The 21774-nt window shown below is 37.3% G+C and overlaps 2 protein-coding genes and 1 long non-coding RNA gene across 3 annotated transcripts; 1 reads left to right on the top strand and 2 right to left on the bottom strand.

Annotated features, from left to right (window-relative positions):
- Nucleotides 1–938: 938 nt before the first annotated feature.
- LOC106355766 lies at nt 939–3199 on the bottom strand. Its single transcript, XM_013795656.1, has 9 exons — nt 3050–3199; nt 2702–2963; nt 2567–2620; nt 2137–2221; nt 1921–2053; nt 1663–1847; nt 1467–1590; nt 1173–1388; nt 939–1079 (listed from the first exon to the last, which is right to left on the bottom strand). Exons 1-9 carry the CDS (start codon nt 3197–3199, stop codon nt 939–941), a joined length of 1350 nt encoding a protein of 449 aa, XP_013651110.1.
- Nucleotides 3200–6608: 3409 nt separating this feature from the next.
- LOC106353610 (cytochrome P450 71B14) lies at nt 6609–8781 on the top strand. The gene is made up of 3 exons (XM_013793364.3): nt 6609–6738; nt 7103–7986; nt 8078–8781. The coding sequence occupies exons 2-3, from the start codon at nt 7111–7113 to the stop codon at nt 8690–8692; spliced, it is 1491 nt and encodes a 496-aa protein (XP_013648818.2). The 5' UTR covers nt 6609–6738; nt 7103–7110; the 3' UTR covers nt 8693–8781.
- Nucleotides 8782–12962: 4181 nt separating this feature from the next.
- LOC125592977 lies at nt 12963–20589 on the bottom strand. Its single transcript, XR_007328829.1, has 2 exons — nt 17002–20589; nt 12963–16765 (listed from the first exon to the last, which is right to left on the bottom strand). It is a non-coding gene; the product is annotated as an uncharacterized LOC125592977 (long non-coding RNA).
- Between the last annotated feature and the right edge of the window lie 1185 nt (nt 20590–21774).

Genomic DNA, 21774 nt, shown 5'->3' with positions numbered 1-21774 from the left:
TCAAGGGGACATCTTTTGTTTGGGAAGATTCAGTTATTTGTTTAGATGCAGATTGCGCACGTTTCCGATGAGCATCTGCTCCAAAGGGAGCAGGATGCTTTCGTTTCATCCTGTGAATATAAACGGTTACATGTGAAGAAAACTCTTTGTATATATATTCTTTGTATTATATATATAAATGTTAGAATAACCTTAACAACAATGGTGATAGGAATATAATTGTTCAGAGACCGCTGATTAATCTGTTTCTATAATGAAAAGTTAATCTCAGTGCTTAAAACTACACAAAATTTTGAAGACGAAGTAAGCGCGGAATGATGGTAAATTAAAATGAAAATTGCTTTAGTTAAGATTCTTTGCATAATAGGTAGTATAATATGTAAATAGGTCACAACAATTTTTATTTTTAGATATAATATAACAGTTTTACCATATATCTCAACCGATTTCTTTAGTATCTGTGTTTTATTCTTAATTTTTTTTAGATTGTCATCACATTTGAAAATTTCATTAATAAAATATTCGAGATGACTAACATTCTTCTACGTTATTTGATGTTTTTCAGGACAGTTTATGTGTTTAACTTGAAGCAACATATGGTCATAGAGTAAACAAAAGGTATTCCAACTACAACATATGCCAAGTAAGCGATAACTTAACATTCAACAATGCTGTAGGTTAAACATCTATAAAAACAAATAGGATATTTTCCATAACTTGAATATATGTTAAATGAAAGCATAGCAATGAAACTTATTAGTTTATTAAACTCATTTTATTAAAACTCATTCTTATTGATAGGAAAAAAACAACATAATACGTAGAAACTGAAAAGAACCACTATCCTAGAAAAATAAAATCAAAAAGCATTTATTTGATTTGCTAAAATGCAACAAAGTCCATAACAGCAACGCCTTTCACTTCTCCACAGCGTTCTTTTACACCTTGATTATCTTAGAGCATTGTTTCTTTAAAGTAGAAGAAAGGTCATCAATTTCATTAATGCCTCCTTTTCGTTTTGACAGTGAAGTTGAAAATAAACATGTGTTGTCTTCAGTTTCAATTCTGACAAAAGATACCTAGTACAAAAAAAAAACAGATAAAGAATATTTAAGGTAACCATTACAAATATGCTTATTATACAATATAAAAACATCACAAATTTTACAAACATGTCCGGATGAACGATCAGAGGAAACTATGGTCGATGTATCTTCGGTGTCCTCATCGTCCGCGCGAGTTATTATTGCATCAGCAGACCAAGTCTTCCTAATGTTAAATATATGGGATCCATAATCAACATTGTCTTTGTTCACATAGACTCCAAATTTGAAAGTCTTCCCAATCAGAGCAGTAACTTGGTCAGACAAGTCTTCAGGATCCTCAACCTAAATAGAAATAAACACAACATTTAAAACGACAAATGCAACCCATAATATAAAAGTGAAATAACAACTTGTACATACCTCTTCTAGAAAACCATTTAAGAGTACTTCAGCACTTACTCCCAAAATAGGTTCAGCAATAGTATCAAGCAACATCACCTTAGTTTCACCAGTGTCATCCTTTAGTAGTAGATGTAGTTTGAACCTATACGAAATTTATAAATTAGTTACAACATATAGATTGTAAACATTTTAGATTAAAGTTAAAGAAACATACCTAGGTGCAACATTGGTGACTGACTGATGGTATGTATCACAATACCACATATGTTTCACAGGCACCACATCCTTATTAGTAATGTCGGTAACCTTCTTATAGTGGCACTTAGCACAACCAAAATAATACCATGCCCAGTCTGTGTCTATTGCATAAACTGTTGCCTTAACAATGCATTTTTCAATCTACACAAATAACATTAGCTTTATTAACTGTGTAGATTTTTAAAAAAAGTTTAGATAAATATATAAAATGAACCTCAGTCGCCATTATGATATCCAAAATTGTTCTCTCTGGGTAAATTGACCACTGATCTGGCTGGCGTTTGTTTCCTTTGGGTTTCACAACCTCATGACCATCAGTAATGAGAGCAAGCTCATTATTTGGCATCCTATATAGTAATACAACCTTTACACAAGATGTAATCTATGTAGATATTTTTTTAAAGTATTATAATATGATAGTATAACGTACAGTCTGATATAATCTTGCACATCAAATCCAGGTGGATTTATCTCCAAGGTTGAAGTATCAAATGCATTTGTTATCTGGAATTGTCCTACAACAAACAAAGTAAAATATTGAAATGAATTAAAATCATAATCAAAATATATACTTATTAATAGTTTAGTAGATATCTTACCCTTGTAAACATTGATTTTAGCAAATCTCAGTAAACAGAGGAAATTTTTATTCACTCGACCAACTTTGTATGTATATAAAAGTTGTTCAGCATAACGACCCCAAAGACAACATGCTATTTGGTGATCCCTGATAATAGAGGAAAAAATATAAATTATTAAAACACGATTTGGGTACATTTAAAATATCTATTTGTCTAATATAATGTTCATAACTTACTCTGTATCAGTCAAAGTAAGTTCCAGCTTCTTTGTTTCTTTACCTTGCACTGGCACAATCTGCATATCTCCAATATCTATTGCTTGACCAATAACATCTACAAACATACATAGAAATTTGGATTATTAGTTTAGATAAGCAGAAGCATAGATATATAAGGAAATATATTATGAGTTACCAATTAGAAAATTTGAATCAAGACTTCCGTTCATGATTTCTGGGAAAGTGGTTAATGACAAAAATTCATCATCATTTTTCAGGGAGGAATTGGTGACATTAGAGTTAATTATGATGGTCAGCTTGTACGCATGACTGGTCGGTCGGTACTTTCCACCAGCAGGAGTTACGGACACATTCTCAATGAACCTCCATTGTCCCACCTGAAGTTTTTTAACACGAGCAAAGAAGAGTCTCTTGCAGGTACAATGGATCTTGACACCCTACAATAACATTTGATATAATATAGTTTAGCAGATTGCAATACAACCTTTGAGAAACATAAAAATTATGAAATGGAAACACTTACTGTCTTATCTGCGAGTATGAACTGCAAAGAGTCTCCACCGGCGTAATTAGAACGTTGTGTCCATGAATGTAGAACCTTTACTTCAACCTTCCAAGTATGAACTGCAAAGAGTCTCAACAAAGTTATTCGGTCTGATGTAACCATTGCCATTTGTTTCTCTGTTTTTTTAATCGTGAGTTGTAGAAAGTGTTAGGCGATGGGAAGATGTTTTATAGTGATCTGTTTCTAAAGATTAGGTTGAATGAGTATCGTTAGGATATTCTGATTTGTATATTTTATGAGATCGAAAGCATATTCTGGTTGCCATATTTTGTAGTAGTTGTTATATTCCGTTAAGATATGGAACACATAAGAATGTAATTGTTAAGCTGATAAGTACGGCGTTCGAAATATAAGGTTTGAAATATAAGGACGAATATCTTGGGAAAATAATATTAAGTCTTTAGAGGTTAGATTTGAGTAAATTTATTCTTAATGTGGTTAGAATATTCTTTTGCACTTGATTTTATCTGTTTTGATAATCAAAAGATATTTAACTAATAAAAATTACAAAATTTAAATGAACGTAAGTCCTGAGTTATATCGTTGGCTTCAATAGATAAAAAAACAAATCATATGTAATGTAATTTGTTAACAATGATCAAAATTTGCAATTTCTATGATGTAAACTTATATTCAGATAATATTGTGTTCATAATAGAATTCTGTATAACTGGAAATGTTTGGTATGATGAATAATGATCAAAGTATAAAACAATTTGATTTCTTCCTGTGGCAGGTAGTGATCGGAAGAGAAGCAAATATCATAGCCAGTTAGAGTTATCAGATCAGTTTCCTATACTAACATGGTCCAATTAGAGTTATTGTAATTTTATTTTAGGGAAATCTGTTTTTTAGAGCAAAAAAATGGTAACTATGTCCTTTTAGACTAATTTATACTACTTTATGTCCTATTAGACTAATTTTTTCCAAAATGGCAGTAATTCCCTTAAAATTGTAATTTTTTTTAAAAAAGATATATATTGAGTTCGACAAAGGGGATCGATCGATCCCACTTTACAAGTTATAGTGGATCGATCGATCCCGATCATTATTAAGAACAAAAAAAAATGCGAAATATATACTGATCGACCTGGTCCATTTCACTCGATCGGCGAAGGTCGATTTACACAGATCGACCGATCTGTAAGAATAGATCGATCGATCCCGTGCCGAGGAAAGAATCCCAAATCGATTTTTTTTGTTTTGTATGATTATATCCGGATTGATTCCCACTTGATTTGAACCGACCAAGCATGATTTCAACTCTTTAAACTCGATTTCTCTTGGATGAAAGTGAATATTCTCAAATATTCTCAAATATTTGAATTTCTAAAAATAGGAATTTGAATTTCTAAAAATAGGACACGCCTCTTCAAGAATGTTCCATCGACAACAACCAGTAGCACCCCTTTGAATTTGAATTTCTAAAAATAGGTTATTTTTCTCTGGGATGAAAGTGAATATTCTCAAATCGATTTGTCGCTTTTTTTTGTTCCTTTTTCGTTTTTTTTAATAAAAAAAATCGATTTTTTTTTAAAAATATAAAAGTGAATATTCTCAAATATTTTGTTTCCATATTTTTAGGAACTGATTTCTTATCCGTAGAATACAACTAATATGTAGAAATCAGTTTCTACAGTTTTTTAGAATTATAGTAATGTTTAGAATTTGATTTCTACATGTTTTGGATTTATAGTAAATCTGTAGAAGTCGGTTTCTACATGTTTTAGAATTAGATTAATGTGTAGATTTTGATTTCTAAGAATTTTAGAATGGTAGGTTAAGCGCGGAATGTGTATTCTACATATTTGTAGAATACTCCTATTTACGTAAATCACGTATTCTAAACATTGTAGATTCAATGAAAAAAGTAGATTTCGTTTTCTACTTCGTAGAATGTCATTTCTACTTTTTTTAGAACATAATCTGAAATTTATAATTTTAACTTTTTTATAACTGGAAAATATACCATTAAGTTCATATAGGTATTTTAACAAATGTTACTATTTTTCCAAATTTTTTTTGTTTGTAAAACTATTTATTAAAATTATTTTCATAAATATTAAAGGGTATTATAGGAAAATATGACACAAAATATAGATTAGTCTAAAGGGACATAGTTACTATTTTTTTGCTCTAAAAAAACAGTTTTCCCATTCTAATAGTAAAGAACATATCGGTTTAGTTAGTAAAATTTTGGATGCCATTAGTAGATTAGTTTTGGTTTAGTTTAAGTACTCTGGTTATATTATTTATATTAAGCGTCAAAAATATTATGTAACAAACATATGTAACGTACTATAAAAACTGAAAGAGTCCAAAATTTAAAATGAACTTTTTAAGTAGATTTAAAATATGATTCTGTTTTAATAGATTAGATTACTGATAAATGGACTGGTCATACCTATTTATATATTAGTTAATTATTTCTCTAAATATTGAGGTTGGACTTCATTTATTTATTAACAGTTTGCCACTCGAGTGTCCAAAAGTGATCATGTACAAGAAAACTGTCTTGATGAAATTTTAGCGAGAGGTTCTCCTTTTTTCCAATATCATTTCGTGTTGTTCTAATTTTTTTCTAAAACACAACATTTGTAATTTTCTAAGTTTTCTTAACTTTTTCGTTTAAACTTAAGATTCATAAATGACCGAAGGTGACAAAACCGTTCATGTGAAGATATTTTCCACGAGTACAAAATGGTGTTGAATACAAAACTGTGGAAACATTTAAACGAGTTCACTTGTAAGACTATTTACCACAGTTTTGTATTCAGCACCATTTTTTTACTTCTTAAAATTTCACATCATCTTTTCTTTTTCTATTTATAATTCAAAACTTATTCATTTTTATATTAGACAATGGCTTTTTTTATAATTCATAACCTTATTCTATATTTTGTTCAAAAAAAAAAAACCTTATTCTATTATTTTTATTTCAGCTTTATGTTTTTTTTTTGTAAATCTATAAAAAAATATTTAGTTGCATAACCAAGAATTACTGAAAATAAGGTGAATATTATAATTAAAAGATGATATTAAAATAAATCAAATTAAGTGAACCAAGTCCATATTTGTAGAGTAAAAATATGATGAACCCTGGTTAAATATTTTTATTTTAAAAGTTGTTTTCTTATAAAATAAATGATTCAAAATAGTTAGATTTAATAAAAAAATCTAAAAGTTTCATCAATCAATTATAACTTAACACTTGTATCAATTTATATTTGTTTTTAAAGAAAATTGGTTGATATTCACTCTCTACTTTATTGATTTAAAATAACGACATCATTAATATTGACCCATTTTCTTTTCATTCAATTTGTTGAATCTATTCAACACAAATTAAGCAACGTATTTGTTTTCTCTTTTTCTTGTTCTCTTTTTCAACACCAGCATCATAGTGATTCAATTGTCGCGCAACTTATTCAACAATTTTATTGTACATAGTCTAGTAAATTTTGGTGGATGCTAATGTAATTTACACGTCATCTCAATGCCAAAGTTGTATAAATATGTTGCTACTGCCTGCTGCGTGTAAACACAATTATTCCACAACCAAAGTAAAATACAACTTCCCCTCTCAGTCTCTCTGTCTCTTCTTTCTATCTCGCTCTAAAATCGTCAGCACAGTATAAGACTTGAAGGTAATCTTACCAAACTCAGTATTTCTATCTATACTGAGTAGATGTTCCAATATATAGCAGAAGAAATTCTTACTTTCGCTATTATTTTAAATATACGTATTCTTCACTTCTTTCTTTGAGTGTTGCCAACTTGCCAATAAAATTCAAATTTAATCTGATGATGACATAGGGTAGGAGTGATGCTTTGATTTTTTACTTCTGTATTTTCATTTCACCTAACATGCTTACTTTGTTGGGGATTTAATCACTTAACATGCTTATTTTGTGTATCTATTCACTTATTTTGTGTATTTATTTCACTTGACATATGCTATTTATATTTCTGTAAAGCTTAGCAAATGAATAACTATGCTTTTTTGTGTAGGAAGCAAAATGAGTTTGTGGTATATCATCGTTGCAATCGTCTTCTCTGCATTTGTACTCGTTGCAAAGAAGACCAGAAAGACAAAGAAAAAACTACCTCCCGGACCACCAAGACTTCCTATAATTGGCAACTTGCACCAATTAGGATCCAAACCTCATCGTACCATGCTCAAGTTATCTGCAAAATATGGATCTCTAATGTCCCTCAAGTTCGGAGACGTGTCTACCGTCGTGGCATCAAGTCCGGAGACAGTGAAGGATGTCTTAAAGACGTTCGACGCAGATTGTTGTTCGCGACCTTATTTGACTTATCCTGCAAGAGTTTCATACAATTTAAATGATCTCGCCTTTTCTCCATATAGCAAATATTGGAGGCAAGTACGGAAGATGACGGTTATTGAACTCTACACCGCAAAAAGGGTCAAATCTTTTCGACATATAAGAGAAGAAGAAGTTGCTTCCTTCGTCGATTTCATAAAGCAGTCTGCTTCACTGGCCAACCCGGTTAACTTGAACAAGAAGTTAATGAAATTGTCTGGAAGTGTGATTTGTAGAGTCGGATTTGGGATGAATCTTAAAGGGAGCAAACTCGAGAATACTTATGAGGAAGTCATTCAAGGAACCATGGAGGTGTTGGGGAGTTTTGCTGCAGCTGATTACTTCCCGGTCATTGGTAAATTAATCGATAGGATCACAGGGTTACATAGCAAATGTGAGAAGGTTTTTAAAGCAATGGATGCATTTTTTGATCAATCTATAAAGCATCACCTAGAAGATGAGAGCCTTAAGGATGATATCATTGCCTTGCTTCTCAAAATGGAAAGGGGAGAGACTGGACTTGGGGAGTTTCAACTTACACGAAACCACACCAAAGGAATTCTTCTTGTACGTAATGGAAACTTCTCAATCTTGATTAACTTCATCGTTTACATGTTGCATGCATGAAATTTTAATCTTGTTTTATTGATTGTTACAGAATGTGCTTATTGCTGGAATAGACACTTCTGGCCACACGATAACATGGGTGATGACTCATTTGATTGCAAACCCAAGAGTTCTGAAGAAAGTCCAAGCAGAGGTGAGAGAAGTTATAAAAAATAAAAATGATATTACAGAAGAAGATATAGAGAAAATGGAGTATCTCAAAATGGTGATTAAAGAAACATTTAGGATAAACCCACTTGTGCCAATTCTAGTTCCAAGAGAGGCCTCGAAAGATATAAAGATGGGAGGTTACGACATTCCAAAGAAGACATGGATCCATGTCAACATATGGGCTGTTCACAGGAATCCAAACGTTTGGAAAGATCCAGAATCCTTCATCCCCGAGAGGTTCATGAACAATGAGATCGACTATAAAGGTCTAGACTTTGAGTTGTTGCCGTTTGGTAGTGGAAGGAGGATGTGCCCTGGTATGGGTATGGGTATGGCTTTGGTACACTTAACTCTTATCAATCTTCTTTACCGTTTCGATTGGAAGCTTCCAGAAGGAATGGAGGCAAAAGATGTTGATCTTGAAGAATCATATGGACTTGTCTGTCCTAAGAAAGTTCCACTTCGCCTTATCCCGGTTCCAACAACATGGACTTGACTTCAATTTATATTTTCATAGTAAAAAAAAATGTAACCTTTGGAGTTTTTTAAAGGTCTTACTAATATCAATAATCATTAAAGAGATGATCCACTGTTTAGCACATTTTCTCCGTAACCATAACTTTTTATGACCGTTAACACTGGTTCGACTAGTCTAACAAATAAATGAATCTGCAGGAGCAGATTAGGGCTGGACAAATAAACCGAACCCGAAAACCCGAACCGAATTCGATCCGATAAAAATGAATTCGAACCGATCCGAACCCGACGTAAAAACCGAATGGATCTTGTTTTTATGGTATTTCGGGTTATGGGTATTATCCGAACCGAACCCGAACATAAATGGATACCCGACCAAAAGATTTCAAAATTCCAAAAAGAACTTGTACGAAACATGATTTCAATTCCTAATATGTATCTACTACATTAAGATATTATTGAACATCTAAAATAATTATCTATTACATGAAGATTGATGGTTGAATGTGGCGGTTGAAGCTTGAAGTTTTTAGATTTTGGTTTTGTTTTCATTGAATAATGTTTCTTATTTCATGAGAACTTGGTTTTCTATGCTCTTATTTATTTGGTTTTCTTTTTATCAATAACTATGTTTACCTTTCATTTGATTTTGAATGATCACGTTTGATGTTTTTTTTTCTTATTTTTGAATTGATTTTACTTATGTTTTGATTACAAAACATGTATAAATCAAGTACTTTTAAACCGAAGAACCGATTGGGACCCAAATCCGAAAGTATAATGGGTTGTACTGGTCCTTTAAAGATTTACTAACCCCGACCCGAACCAGATAGAATCCGAACCGGTCCCGAACCGAATTTTCATATAACCCGAATGAGGCTGATTTTGATAAACCCAAAAAATCGAAATCCGATTGGACAAAACCGAAACCCGTTTGGAACCCCGAATACTCATGCCTAGAGAAGATTAATTTAGAAATATTATTAAGTTTCTCATTTCTACTCCCTATGTCTAACACTAAGTGTGGTTTACGATTTTTAAAAATAATTTTTTTTTTTTGAAAATTTGTTTAAAATATACATTAAAAATGTAAAACAGCGTTTATATTGAATCAAATTTAAAAATTTAAAATACTTAATATAAAACGGAGAAAATATTAGTTATCATTAATGGTACTCATTACTACTAGAGCTAAAAGACTAGCTTTCACTGCAAATTTTCTTTTATCAAAGTGCACTCATTACTCTTTCCCCTTTTGTATGAGAGTTCTATTTAGGATTAACTATGAGCATGAACATCCCAAGGTTCTTAGAGCAAGATTATCGCCATATCTTAGGCAAAGTCCTTAGCATTTAATTGCCGAAAATAAATCAAAATTGAGTGTAATAACGTAGGACGTTCCTTAATTAAGGAATTTTGAGGCGCGTCCTATGTTGCCACGTGTCGGTACGATAGTAGCCGACAGATTTTGGAAGGGAAACCGAGAGGCGTCTCCGATTCACTCTCATTTTCGTTCGAGAGCGAAACACTCGAAGGCGATTGGGACTCTTGAGGTGATTCACCGGAGAATTACGAAACGTGACGATTCTCGATTCTTCATCGTCATCTTTTCCTTTCGATCTCGGTACCGATCTGGTGTCTCATACAAGGCGAATCACCGTTGTCTTCCTTCCACCGCCGATTCAACTTCGTCTTTTTTCCACCGCCTATTCCAAGGTAAAGCAGGCTTGTTTCCTCCATGGTCTTGCATGTATTTTGTCGTTCTCGATCTAGGTTAAGGACAATGTTAAAGACTTACCAATATTCTACACATTTCCTTTTATCCCTTTAATTTGTCCTTAATCTTCATATATTATTAAAAAATGCTAAGGACTCTTAAACTTGTCCTAGCAATAATCATGCTCTTAGGGAGGTTTTTTGACAAAATGTGGATCCTACTGACGCGTGGATCCCACAAAAATTTAAAAACTACTCTCCAAAATCGCCAAATAAAGATCAGTAATTGGGGGTTTTTGGCAGCGGGCTCCACCGACACATGGCGGTCCGCGATTGATTTATTTTTTATTTTTATTAAAAAAAAAAAAAACCTTAAGGACCCCTTGCATGGTCTAAGGAACCTCAAAGTTAAAGGGTTTCTATTTTCTGATGGTGACGAATCTTTAACCTAGGATCGCTCTTTCATTATCTGTAAAAAAAAACCATTATCCACCTTTGAAAAGGTTATTCTGGTCAAAAGGTCCCGCTTCCCTATTTCTTTCCATCTTTTTTTTTTTTTTTTTTTTAACTTAAAGGGTTTAAACCCGGATCTATTAAAGACACAGACCTAACCCTCGGGTGGGAAGTGCAACCCACGGATGGATCCTCTCCCGGGTATTCCAATGGGCCGTAAGCATGTGCCCATATCCGCGTGGCCACATGTGGAGCTAATAATTTCGCATTAAAGGGGAGTCGATCTCTGGCCTGGACCAACAGGGCAACTCTTCCTCTAGTGGAAACCACTATACCATCTTTTGTTTCTCTTTCTATTTGGGTTCATTATCCATTTTCTGTCTTTCTCTCTATTTGAGTTGATTTTTTTTAGGGCTAAATTGTATTATTAAGCTTTAGGGCAGAATCAAAGGTAGTACCATAGTTTCTAACACTAAAATAATACTCTCTCCCTTCCTGAAAGTAAAATATTTTAGATTTTTTATTTGTTCCACAAAGATAGATTTTGTATATGTTTAAGGTATTTTTTATACTTTTAAGAAACATGAATGAAAATATTTGAATTTATTAAATTTCATTGGTGAAAAGTTACTGGAAAGTGTATAATAAAGTAAAAGAAAAATTAAATTATAAAAATTAAATTATAAAAATTTATTGAATTCTTAATAAGCGTGAACACTTTAGAAAATCTTACTTTCGGAAACGGAGGGAGTAATAAATAAACAAAAAGCAGGAAAAAAGTAGAAAAAGGTAGAGTCGGTCATTGCTTAAGAAACTTAAAAAAAAACATGAGAAACTATGTGTCACGTGTTCTTTTGTAAATGGTTATGCTGTTTTTCAAGATAATTATATTTATTATATAATTAGGGGAAATCCGCGCTACGCGCAGCGAGGAGATTCAGTAAATATTTTCGAATTAATATTTTTTAGTGTCAAAAGTTTAATTATGTATTTTGTATAGAACATTATTTACGTGAAATCACATTATATATTATTTTAGGAGTTTATACTTCAAAATATTTGCAATTAGGTGAATTACGTGAAAAATAATTTGTCTTTTTGTTTATTTATAAAATATGTACTGTTTGTTCGCTTGAAATGAAATCTATTAAAAAATACTTATAAATGTATCGACATTTGTTTTTCCCACAATAAGAAAAAGAGGTTATTTTGTTTTTGTTGTAGTGTTCATAACTAAAATCATATTTTGGCTGAAGACGTCTGATTTATTAATCGCAAATCACAGCCAATGTGAAATTTTTTAAAATTGTATAAGAGAGATAAATATTTTATTATATTGATGTTCCTGGCTGTCATCAAAGATAAGAACCCGAAAGTTTCTTTCAAACATTGCTTCTATTGCTTCAAACATATTTCTTGATTTTTCTTTTGGTGTTACCAAAATTCTGAAATTTCCATGGAATTTTCATTTTGGTCACACCGAAAATTTTCTTCCAATAAAACATAACTCACAGAGGAATGGAATTACTTGGATCATTTATGAATTATATACCTGCGATAGAAAAATAAGCAATATTTTTCCATTTCATCTGTAGGCTTATTTACTTCTCTTTCCTATAACAGTCCAATGTTGCGATTATATAAAACTCACAAAGGAACAGAGAAGAATAATTACATATTAGTTACCAGAGTACCGGTAGACGCAAAGATGGATCAGGAGATGAAGGCGAGAAACTATTTTTTCTGTAGCCAACTTCTCGGACTGCTCTTCTCTCTAACCTTTTTGTATTAATTTATATTACTTCTTAAAAGACTTTTTAATACTAATTGAAGTTAGGTCTGTAACGTCTTGACCATCTTATCACTACCCCAAGCATTTGCAAGCCACAGCAGACCCTTCCATGAAGGTCATTGCATTTTGAAACTTATCCAATAACAAGGCATGAAATATTTTGTTTCAAATTTGAAAGATTTTGTTTTTGATAAATATTTGAAAGATTCGATTATACATTATACGTTATTCATTATTTCATTGGTTGCTATTTTATATATTTTTCATCATCCATTTCCTTAGAATTTTTTATTTGCTTTAAGAGATTTAGTTTCAGATTCAGTTACGATAACATGCGAGAAGACTGATTCAAACATCATCACTCATTTCCCATCTTTCACAAAGCTCTAAGAAAAATATGAAGTTCAGATATGCTTACTCTTTACTAATCAATCATGTAAATACCTTTTGACTTCACTAACGAAATTGACTTTGCTAATTATGTCGACAATGTGAGTATCCTAACATTAATCAGCTCACCCGATTGCAGAACTCGGTTCAACCCATTCACCTACCGACTCTAATCAGCCAACTCAATCTCTCTCCGCCGCAGAATCAGAATCATCCTCTCCATCCTAAGTCTCCGTCAGCTGGTACTCTAGCTTAACTTTCTCCATTTCTCTCGCTTTCTTGCTATGATATCTCATCCACTTCATTGTCTGCTTCTCCAGCTCCCCCGCCTCCTACTCGTACCCAACCTTCCTCTCGACCAGCTCCAACGCCTTCTACCACACGCCCTGGACCGGATCATCCAACATACACGCCGTTTCCTCTCTCATCAGCTTTAACTCCACCCATACTCCTTCCCCTCTCCTCTGCTTCTTGCTCGTCTGCTCCATACGACTCCAATCCTCCACCATATCCGAGTATTCCTCCTCCTCACTCTCCGCAATTCTCACCGTTCCGCGTAACAGCTCTGCTGCTCCCGACGATGCTGACTAGGTTGGTCTAGATGTCCACAAATGTTGTGATAAGCACACATCTCCTTGAAGAAGAGATGTTTAGAGTTAGGAAGCTTATGAATGAGAAAATTGAACTGATGATTTTCACAGGACAACAAATACATTTTCATAATTGAAGATTCTGAGAAAGGAAGTAATGGGGATGCATTCATTGACAGATCGTGAGAGTGGTGGAGAGATTTTGTTAATGATTGCGTTCATGAGACGCTTCGATTCAGCCTGAATCTGTAACGGATCCAGTCTTTTTTTATGACGGTATGAAGAACGGCGAGGGTGAGAAGTGTTGTTAATGGAGGCGGCTGATTCTCCAAGAGGGCCTGATTAAGAGCTCAACACATGCCCGTAAAAATGTAAAATGAAAAGAAAAACGGAGGCCATTAAGAGATCCAACAAAACCAAGTTCATAACTGATTTAGTTAATACACGTGACGCGTTCTTCTTACCTTATTTTCTACGTGGCAGAAGGAAAAAAAAGGTAATGTTTTCCTTATAGTAATATATACTAGGGTCGGCCCGCCCGTAGGGCGGGGTGTCAATTATAAGATGATCTTGAAACTAAAGTATTAGTATATTAATCTTAGTTGTTCGTATGTCGCGTGGTTTTTTTTTGTTATTGGAGGGAGAAATGCATGAGAGTTTGATGGTTTGTCTGATTTTTGTTATACATTCCTAATTAGTTGGTAGATATATTAAATTTAGGATTATGGATGCCTGGACAATAATAGCAAGCAACTATTGCGTCAGTTGTACAAATTAAATAGTGTTTCAATGGTAATGACAAAGGAATGAGTTATATGTTATTATATTTAAATATATATATATATTATATTATACTCATGTATTTTTCCATCGACATTATAAAAACATATGTCCGCGAATGGGAAACACAAAAGCTTACTATATAGATACGTAACTAACGATAGAAAATCCTATATATATTTTTTAACACATACAATGTAACATAAAAATTTAATATAAATAATTATAGACTAACCGTAAAAATAACATAAATAATAATATACTAACCGGAAGGTTAACACCTCATAATTAAAACCGAACCGAAATGCAGGCCGTAAGGGCCCATATAATGGGGAATATCCAAAACAGAAATATTCAAATTTGCGAAATCAAATAAACATGCATAAACATTATGTAAACGATAGTCTGAACATTATTAATTGTTGATATATCTCAACCAGCACGTGCCTTCTTCGCCACCTTTGACGCCCCTGCGCCAGTCTTCTTACGCGCCTTACTGGTTCCACCTTGATCACCTGCAGCAGACGATGGCTCGATGGTCGGACTGGCATCATCATCATCGTCGTCGTCATCATCTCCCTGTACAATATGCAAAAACGTATATGCAACCAGCAAGGAGCTAATTGAACATCACGATACACACATAACTTACATTGTTCACGACGTCATCTACTGGTAGACAACCATGATCCTCAGCAATACGTGTTATGGTGAATGTCTTGTGATGCTCGGTAAAGTTAAACGCAGTGACCCTCACTTGGAAAGTGTACGTTTTTCCTTCCATATCTGCAATGAACGGGGGTAACCTAGTGTCCTCAGGGTTCACACCGTCTTCAGCCTTGTAAGAAAAAAAAAAGATGAGAAGTAAGATTTCGTTGACATCACGAATGTAAACAGTTATGAGTCATACCAGCATTTGTGCAGCTTCGCTTGCTCGGATACTATGCAGCTTCGTTAATACACCATCGAACCATACGAATACTCCTTCCGCAGTATCATCAGATATTGCCATCTCCACACGATAGCTATATGAAGATGGTAAAGGTGAGGTCAGGTCACCAGCAGACGTGTAAATCCTTATATATAAGACGCGATACTTACCGTAGGGCCCCAACAGCATGTGGATTGTTGCATACTCCACACGTGAATGCAGACTCAGTCCGCTGTAATTTTTTACTGCATTTTGAGCAGGCAACATAACACCACCCCTTATTTGTGTCAACCCGGACAACTTTCCCAGTGCACAGAAAATCAATCTCCTGCAACATATAATCAAGACTCACATGAAAAGCGAACACTGACACTACAGATAAAATAATACAAAACAAAACCAACAGCTATTATACCTGAGATGCAGCAGAAACGACGAAACTGCTGAGGTCAGCGATGGTCATAGTCTCCACCTTCGCATATGACTTTAGCAGTGGAGCGGCCGACGGCAGACCAGATCTCTGGCGACCAGCCTACGCAGAGCATAATGATTAGGCAAAGAACAACCGAACACACAAACACACGGCTGATTAACGACATTCATACCTGTAGAATCGAGCAGCTCCTGCTATAGTCTTCTTATCAAAATACACGTGCGTTCCAGACGTAGCGTTAAGAAACAGACGACCTACATAGATGGCAATTTTTCAGGAGAAAAGTGTTATGATATCACAGTATACCACACAATTCGATACCTCCGACTATCTTGGGATTGATGCTAGTTACGACCATGACCTTCGGATCTCATAGCCTCAAGCTGGTTATGGAAAGTAACCGCCTGAGAGTCAAAGAAGCTTAAAGTGACGGTCTCATCACTGCACATATCAGAGAATCAATTGACATCAAATATATTCATCACTGCACATTATGGAAAAAATAAAACAGCATGAGAGTCAAAAATTTACCTTTCCAGCTTCAGAGTCACCATAACACGATTCTTCTCCTCTGGAGGATCACAAACCGTGCTCTTCACACTCAATATCTCACATATGATGTCTACATCAAGTTCGAAGCCGGTATCATTTTCTTTATAATACCAGTCCGATCCTAACTCTATACTCAAAATATCAACAACATATAAGTACGTGCTACCTGTGATCAACATACCTGGTAGCTGAGTGTTTGTATTGGCAAGACCAATTAGCTCCTGTTGGTTACGGAACCGGAATGCTTCCTCTGGCAAGGGGGAGTCAGGTTCAGTCAACAGTTGGAATAAGGTAGTCTCGCTGAACCGGATCATAAAAGACGAATCAGTGAGCCGGAAATTCTGTGCGCATCTGGAGACATCAAAACCGGACAATGAAAACATTGTTCCGGCAAGGAGCCTATCCCGAAACTGTGGAAGACGGCCAGCACTGATCGTGACTTGCATCATGGTTGACTGAAACGCAGATAAGAATCCATCAGTTACATAAGAACTCAAAAGTAATTAACTATCTTTATAACAGGAAGACAAAACCTATACTAAACAAAAGGATCAACGACAAACCAAATCAACACTGACAATCACAGGAAGACAAAACCTATACTAAACCAAAGGATCAACGACAAACCAAATCAACACTAATAATCATAATTTTAAAGTACGAAATGACTGCGATAGGATGAACAACTCACGTTGACATCGACCATGAGCAGATCCATCCACATCAGCTCACCACCACGCTTAACGTTCTTAGCCTCCCAGAATCGAAGCAGTCTTGCCTCCACAACAGATGAGCACCGCCCAGTCTTGAGATCGGAAAAGAAAACCTTTGTCAAAGCCATTTAAGAAGATGATGAGTAAGGTCTGAGTATGAGCAAGGTGTGAGATTAGGAAAGCGTGGAAAGCGCATCTGTGAAATCGAAGCATATTTATACACAATATAGCCGATGAACGGCTCAAGAGGTTGATTTGAGTGGGGTAGGAATTAAAGACGATTAAAGACGATTAAAAGCATAACCGTTACAGGTTCTGGACGATCGATGCGCCGATAGAAGACGAACGAAGATCAGGAAGGGAGCAACTGATTAGGGTTTTCCGTATAAGATCTGTGGATATGGGCCTCGTGAAGAAGAAACCTCTGGTTAGCGCGTGAAGCTCGTTCAGACAGAAACTTTAGTGAAACGGTGCGGATCCGACGTGTCAGCGCGAGGGAGCTCCTATTTCCGACGTGGAATCCGAGCTGGCAGCCTCAGGATGGATACAATGCTTCTTTTATATATAAAGATAGATAGATAAAAATATTTTAATAAATATTAATAAAATATTGTCTAGAAGCTCATATTAAGATATCCATGACTAATGATGCTTTACACAATAAGAAATTACTTATAATAACTCTAACCATATATATAATTACTAGATTAACTCTTATATTTTTGTAATTACAAGAATAACACAGCTATGAAGCAAAAATACATAAAAATCCTTTAACCATCGAAAATCATTAATAGAATACATGTTTTCATAGAAATAAAATAAAAATCCTTAAAACATTCATTACGAATTAGTTTATCTCTCCTCGAAAACTTTTTGTCCCCATTGTTTCTCCTTCCTTCTACCGCCGCCTAGGGTTTCAGGCCTCCTCCTTTGTTTTCCGGCGGTCGCCACCGCCGGGCTCCGACTCTGTGTTCTTGTGTCTCTGGTCTCCTCCCCTGTCTCTCTTTCTTCGGTGGTGGCGTGGTTTCATCGTAGGTCTTGAGCCAGTCTCAGATCCGGTGACTCCGTTGGATCTCGGTTCGCGTTCTGGATGGTGGCGTCGCTAGAGGACGGTGACTGCTCCACCTTCGGCTCGCTTCTTGTTTCAATGGTGTCTCTGACTGGCTCTGATTTTCCTTGCCTCCTATGGTTCCTCAAGAGTGATGGAGCGAGTGGTGTCGTGAAGCCTCGTCGCAGCTTGTCAGCTCCTCTGGATGGTGGCGCTCCGGTGGTGCTAAGGTTCGACAGTGGTTTGGTCAGATGATTTCGCGGATCTGAAGACCTTTCCTTTCTTCTGCTATGGATCTCTGGTGGAGGCATGAGAGTTTCAATTGTGGTGAGCTTCGGCTTGTTTTTCAATGTTCTCTGGTGACACACGCTTAGGAGGTGGTGGCGCGTGTGCGGTGACAGCGCAAGTGACAGTGTGTCGTGACGGTGCGTGCGAGGCAAATTCTGCATCTCGTCGGCTACGGTTCCGTCCCTGCCCCTCCATTTCGTATTCTCGTCAGTGAGGCCCTGTTTGATCGGGAAACGATATTAAAAGATGAAACGTTTGATTTCAGATGTGGGTTAAGCAAAGACGTCTTATAGATGGTCGGAAAAGCGTTTGGTCGGTTACAAAGAGAGGAAAAGTGCGACAGAAAGGAAACCAGAGCTCGGAAAGCTTGCCGGGAAAGTACAATACGGCGAGAGAATAAAGGTAAAACCCTAATCTAGCCGCCGAGTATGTGTGAGTGATTTCGGATCCTCTTTACGTCGCACCCTTCTCTCCTTATATAGCCGACTTGGTGCTCTTTCGCGACCTAGCTCGCGTCGCCTTCGTGGGCTTTTAACTCGTTGGGCCGAAAAGTCCACTTTGCTTCGAGGAGCCATCGAGCCAGATGCGTTTAGTCGATGTGCGATCGACCAAAAGCACTCTCGCGTCGCGCCGAGGGATCGGCGCTCCGAGCCGTCAGGCCGAGCTGTCGCTATGTCTTATACGGGCCGAGCCGTCTATTCTTCGGGCCTTGAGGGATTGTCGAATCCATCCCCTACAGTAAGTCCCCCTAGTTCATCTGTGAGTGACGTTCTGTCGAGCTCGATGAATTTGGAAGGGCAATGGTTTGGAAGGATAGACGGTTCGTCGTGAAGACGCGATGCTCGGTCGACATATCGCGAGATGTCGTCCCGTACTCTTGAATTTAGGCGATTTGATCGAATTCCGGTTAAACCGGTTTCCGTTTGGTTAAACCCGATTCTCACCTCGACCGTCGGTTTGATCTGGGTCAGACCCGGTTATCTCGGGGAGTCGAAGCGATGCGCCGGTTTCTTGGGCGGCTAGGTACTCTTTCGAGGCCCAAGTAGGCCCACGTAGACCCAATGATGACGCCTCAGGGAAATGCTCCACTTGTCCCCTATAAATACTTGCCCACTTCTCATTTCTTCCATTCTTCTCCGCGTTATTCAGGTATTTTCTCTCTCTTCCTCTCTTCTTTTCTCTCTAGATTGTTGTTGTAGAATAGACAGCGTTATGTCTTCTGGTGGGAGGTTATCTTGTAAACAGATAGGGAAGGAGGTTGCGACTGCATACAGTCCCGCGAGAGACACGAGCGGGACTCCGCTCGACGAGTTCGAACAGGTCCATTGCGAGGCGATGATAGACACTAGGAGTTTGGAGTTGTCCCAAAGAATTTTGGTTTCCGAGTCAGCGCGCCTATATCGAGAAGAAGTAGGAAAAGCTCCAATGGAACCGTAGATCTGCGAAAGAGACGGTTCGGGAGGTGCGAGAGACGGAGTTCCTCTCGTTAACTATGTACCGACGTGCTATTACCCCGGGGTAATCTTCAAGGAGCTCCCGGCTCTAGCTCCCGAGTTCCTGCGCTCTCCAGATGTGAGCGGCCAGGCTTGGGAGAACGTTATCAAGACGCGGTCGACTCCCGATAGCGTGAAGAGGATTCTGAGGGAACGTCGAGGATTCGGGGTGACTTTCCTAATCCCTTCGGGGAGCCAGAGGCATTGGTCACCACCGGTCGGGTTCCAGTGCGTCTATGAATCTTATTTTCAAGACGAGACGAAGCTCTAGTTCCCGATTCCTCAACTAGTTACGTCGTATGTGAGGCGTCAAGGTGCAGCAATAAGACAATTTCTTAATGGCTCGTGGCGTATCGCGGTTGCCTTGATTGTAATGGCCGCTGAGATTGACATTTCTCTGAGTGTTCGCGCTTTCGAGGAGTTAACGCCTATCAACCCGTTAGATGAAGGCATTCTGTCGATTGAAATGCGACCAAACTACAACGTAGTAGGGGGACATCCTAACAAGACGTTCGACTGGCAGAGGTCCTATTTTTATATCAAGTCCGATGATTCTACCTTCGAGGATCCTCCGGATAACGACTACGGGGTGTTATGGAATACTCTGCTCGGCAGAATACCTCTGTTAACTCGCGTCGTTTCTTCGCATACTAACCGTCTTTATTCTCATTGTTTTTTCTTTTGGCAGCTGATCATCCAACTTCATGCGAGTATCCGGAGGAGTTCCTATCGAGCGCTCGTGCGGTTGCGAGACTTGATCAAGAGCATTGGGGGAACATTTCTTGGGAGAGGATTCGCCGTTGCATCGATCGGATTTCTAGGAGTAAGTCCGTTCTTTTCCTCGCCTTGCTGCGACCTTTCGTCTCTCTCTTCGAACATAAGTCTTTTTTTGTGAGTTTTGCAGGGGACTGGAATTCGCGTTACCTCCCTGCGGTGAACATTGTCAAGAGACGGATCTCGCTATTTACAAGAGAAGAGCAGAAGAGGATCAACGAATCAAGGAAAATGAAGGGCCTTCCTGATCTAAGCGCTATGATGGCGACTCAGCTGGGTTTGCCGGGTGTTGAACCATCGGAACCTCCTAACGAGGTGATGATCACCGACACAACTGATGCGACTCTCCAGCGTCAGGCTCCTTCGCCCGATGCCACCGCTGCTGTCTCCGAGAAGAAGAAGAGCAAAAAGAGATCTCGCGATGATCCCTCCACTGGCGAGGATCACGAGACGCTTCCCGAGGGGACCGGCGCTACCGAGCAGATGGAGACTGTCGAGCCGTCCAAGAAGAAGAGAAAGAAGAAGAAGTAGTCGGGCAATCGACAATCTCTTCTGGAGGAGAATGTTGTGGTCCGAGGGACCGAGGTTGCTGGTTCCGCTGTTCGGGCGGGATCGACTGATGAGCCGTCTCTCAATTTGGCTTTGACGGATGAGCCCAGGGATGCTTCGCCCGAAGTTCCGCTTCAGATAAAGAAGAAGTCGAAGCAAACGGGCGAGCAGGGAACGACTAGTCGTCAAGCTCCTTCCGCTGCTGTTCCAAGTGTTGCTAGGGCTCCTGCTTCATCAGTTCCCGGGGCATTGGCTAGTAGGGATCCGGCTCGAAAAAAGACTTCAAGGGTTGAGTTTCCGGACCGCGTCTCATTTGAATATGACGGGCCAACTCCACTTATCTATGTCCCGCACAAGTGTGCGGAACTGGTTAGCCAATTCAAGTGCGGACTGAAGCCTCTCCCGCCCGTGACGGACCTGATCTTCAAGGATGATTATATCGACGCTGCTCGTACTAAGTTGCTGGTAAGTTTCTTCCTGTGACTTCTTCGCGTTTCTCTCGTTTGTTTACCTAAGCTTAAATGTCTTGCTTCCATGTCTCGTAGGGTGATGGAAGCATGAACTTTGTCATCGAAAAGTACGATATGGCGCTGAAG

This window comes from Brassica napus, chromosome C9, assembly GCF_020379485.1.
Source record: "Brassica napus cultivar Da-Ae chromosome C9, Da-Ae, whole genome shotgun sequence".
NCBI classification, from domain to species: Eukaryota; Viridiplantae; Streptophyta; class Magnoliopsida; order Brassicales; family Brassicaceae; genus Brassica; species Brassica napus.
This window is presented reverse-complemented; position numbering and strand designations above follow the sequence as displayed.

Coding starts and splice junctions, on each gene's coding strand:
- LOC106355766 (XM_013795656.1), bottom strand. CDS start 3,199: ATGGCAATGGTTACATCAGACCGAATAACTTTGTTGAGACTCTTTGCA. Junction 2,621..2,701: donor TGATTCAAATTTTCTAATTG/GTAACTCATAAT, acceptor GTATGTTTGTAG/ATGTTATTGGTCAAGCAATA. Junction 1,080..1,172: donor CTGATCGTTCATCCGGACAT/GTTTGTAAAATT, acceptor TTTTTGTACTAG/GTATCTTTTGTCAGAATTGA.
- LOC106353610 (XM_013793364.3), top strand. CDS start 7,111: ATGAGTTTGTGGTATATCATCGTTGCAATCGTCTTCTCTGCATTTGTA. Junction 7,987..8,077: donor ACACCAAAGGAATTCTTCTT/GTACGTAATGGA, acceptor TGATTGTTACAG/AATGTGCTTATTGCTGGAAT.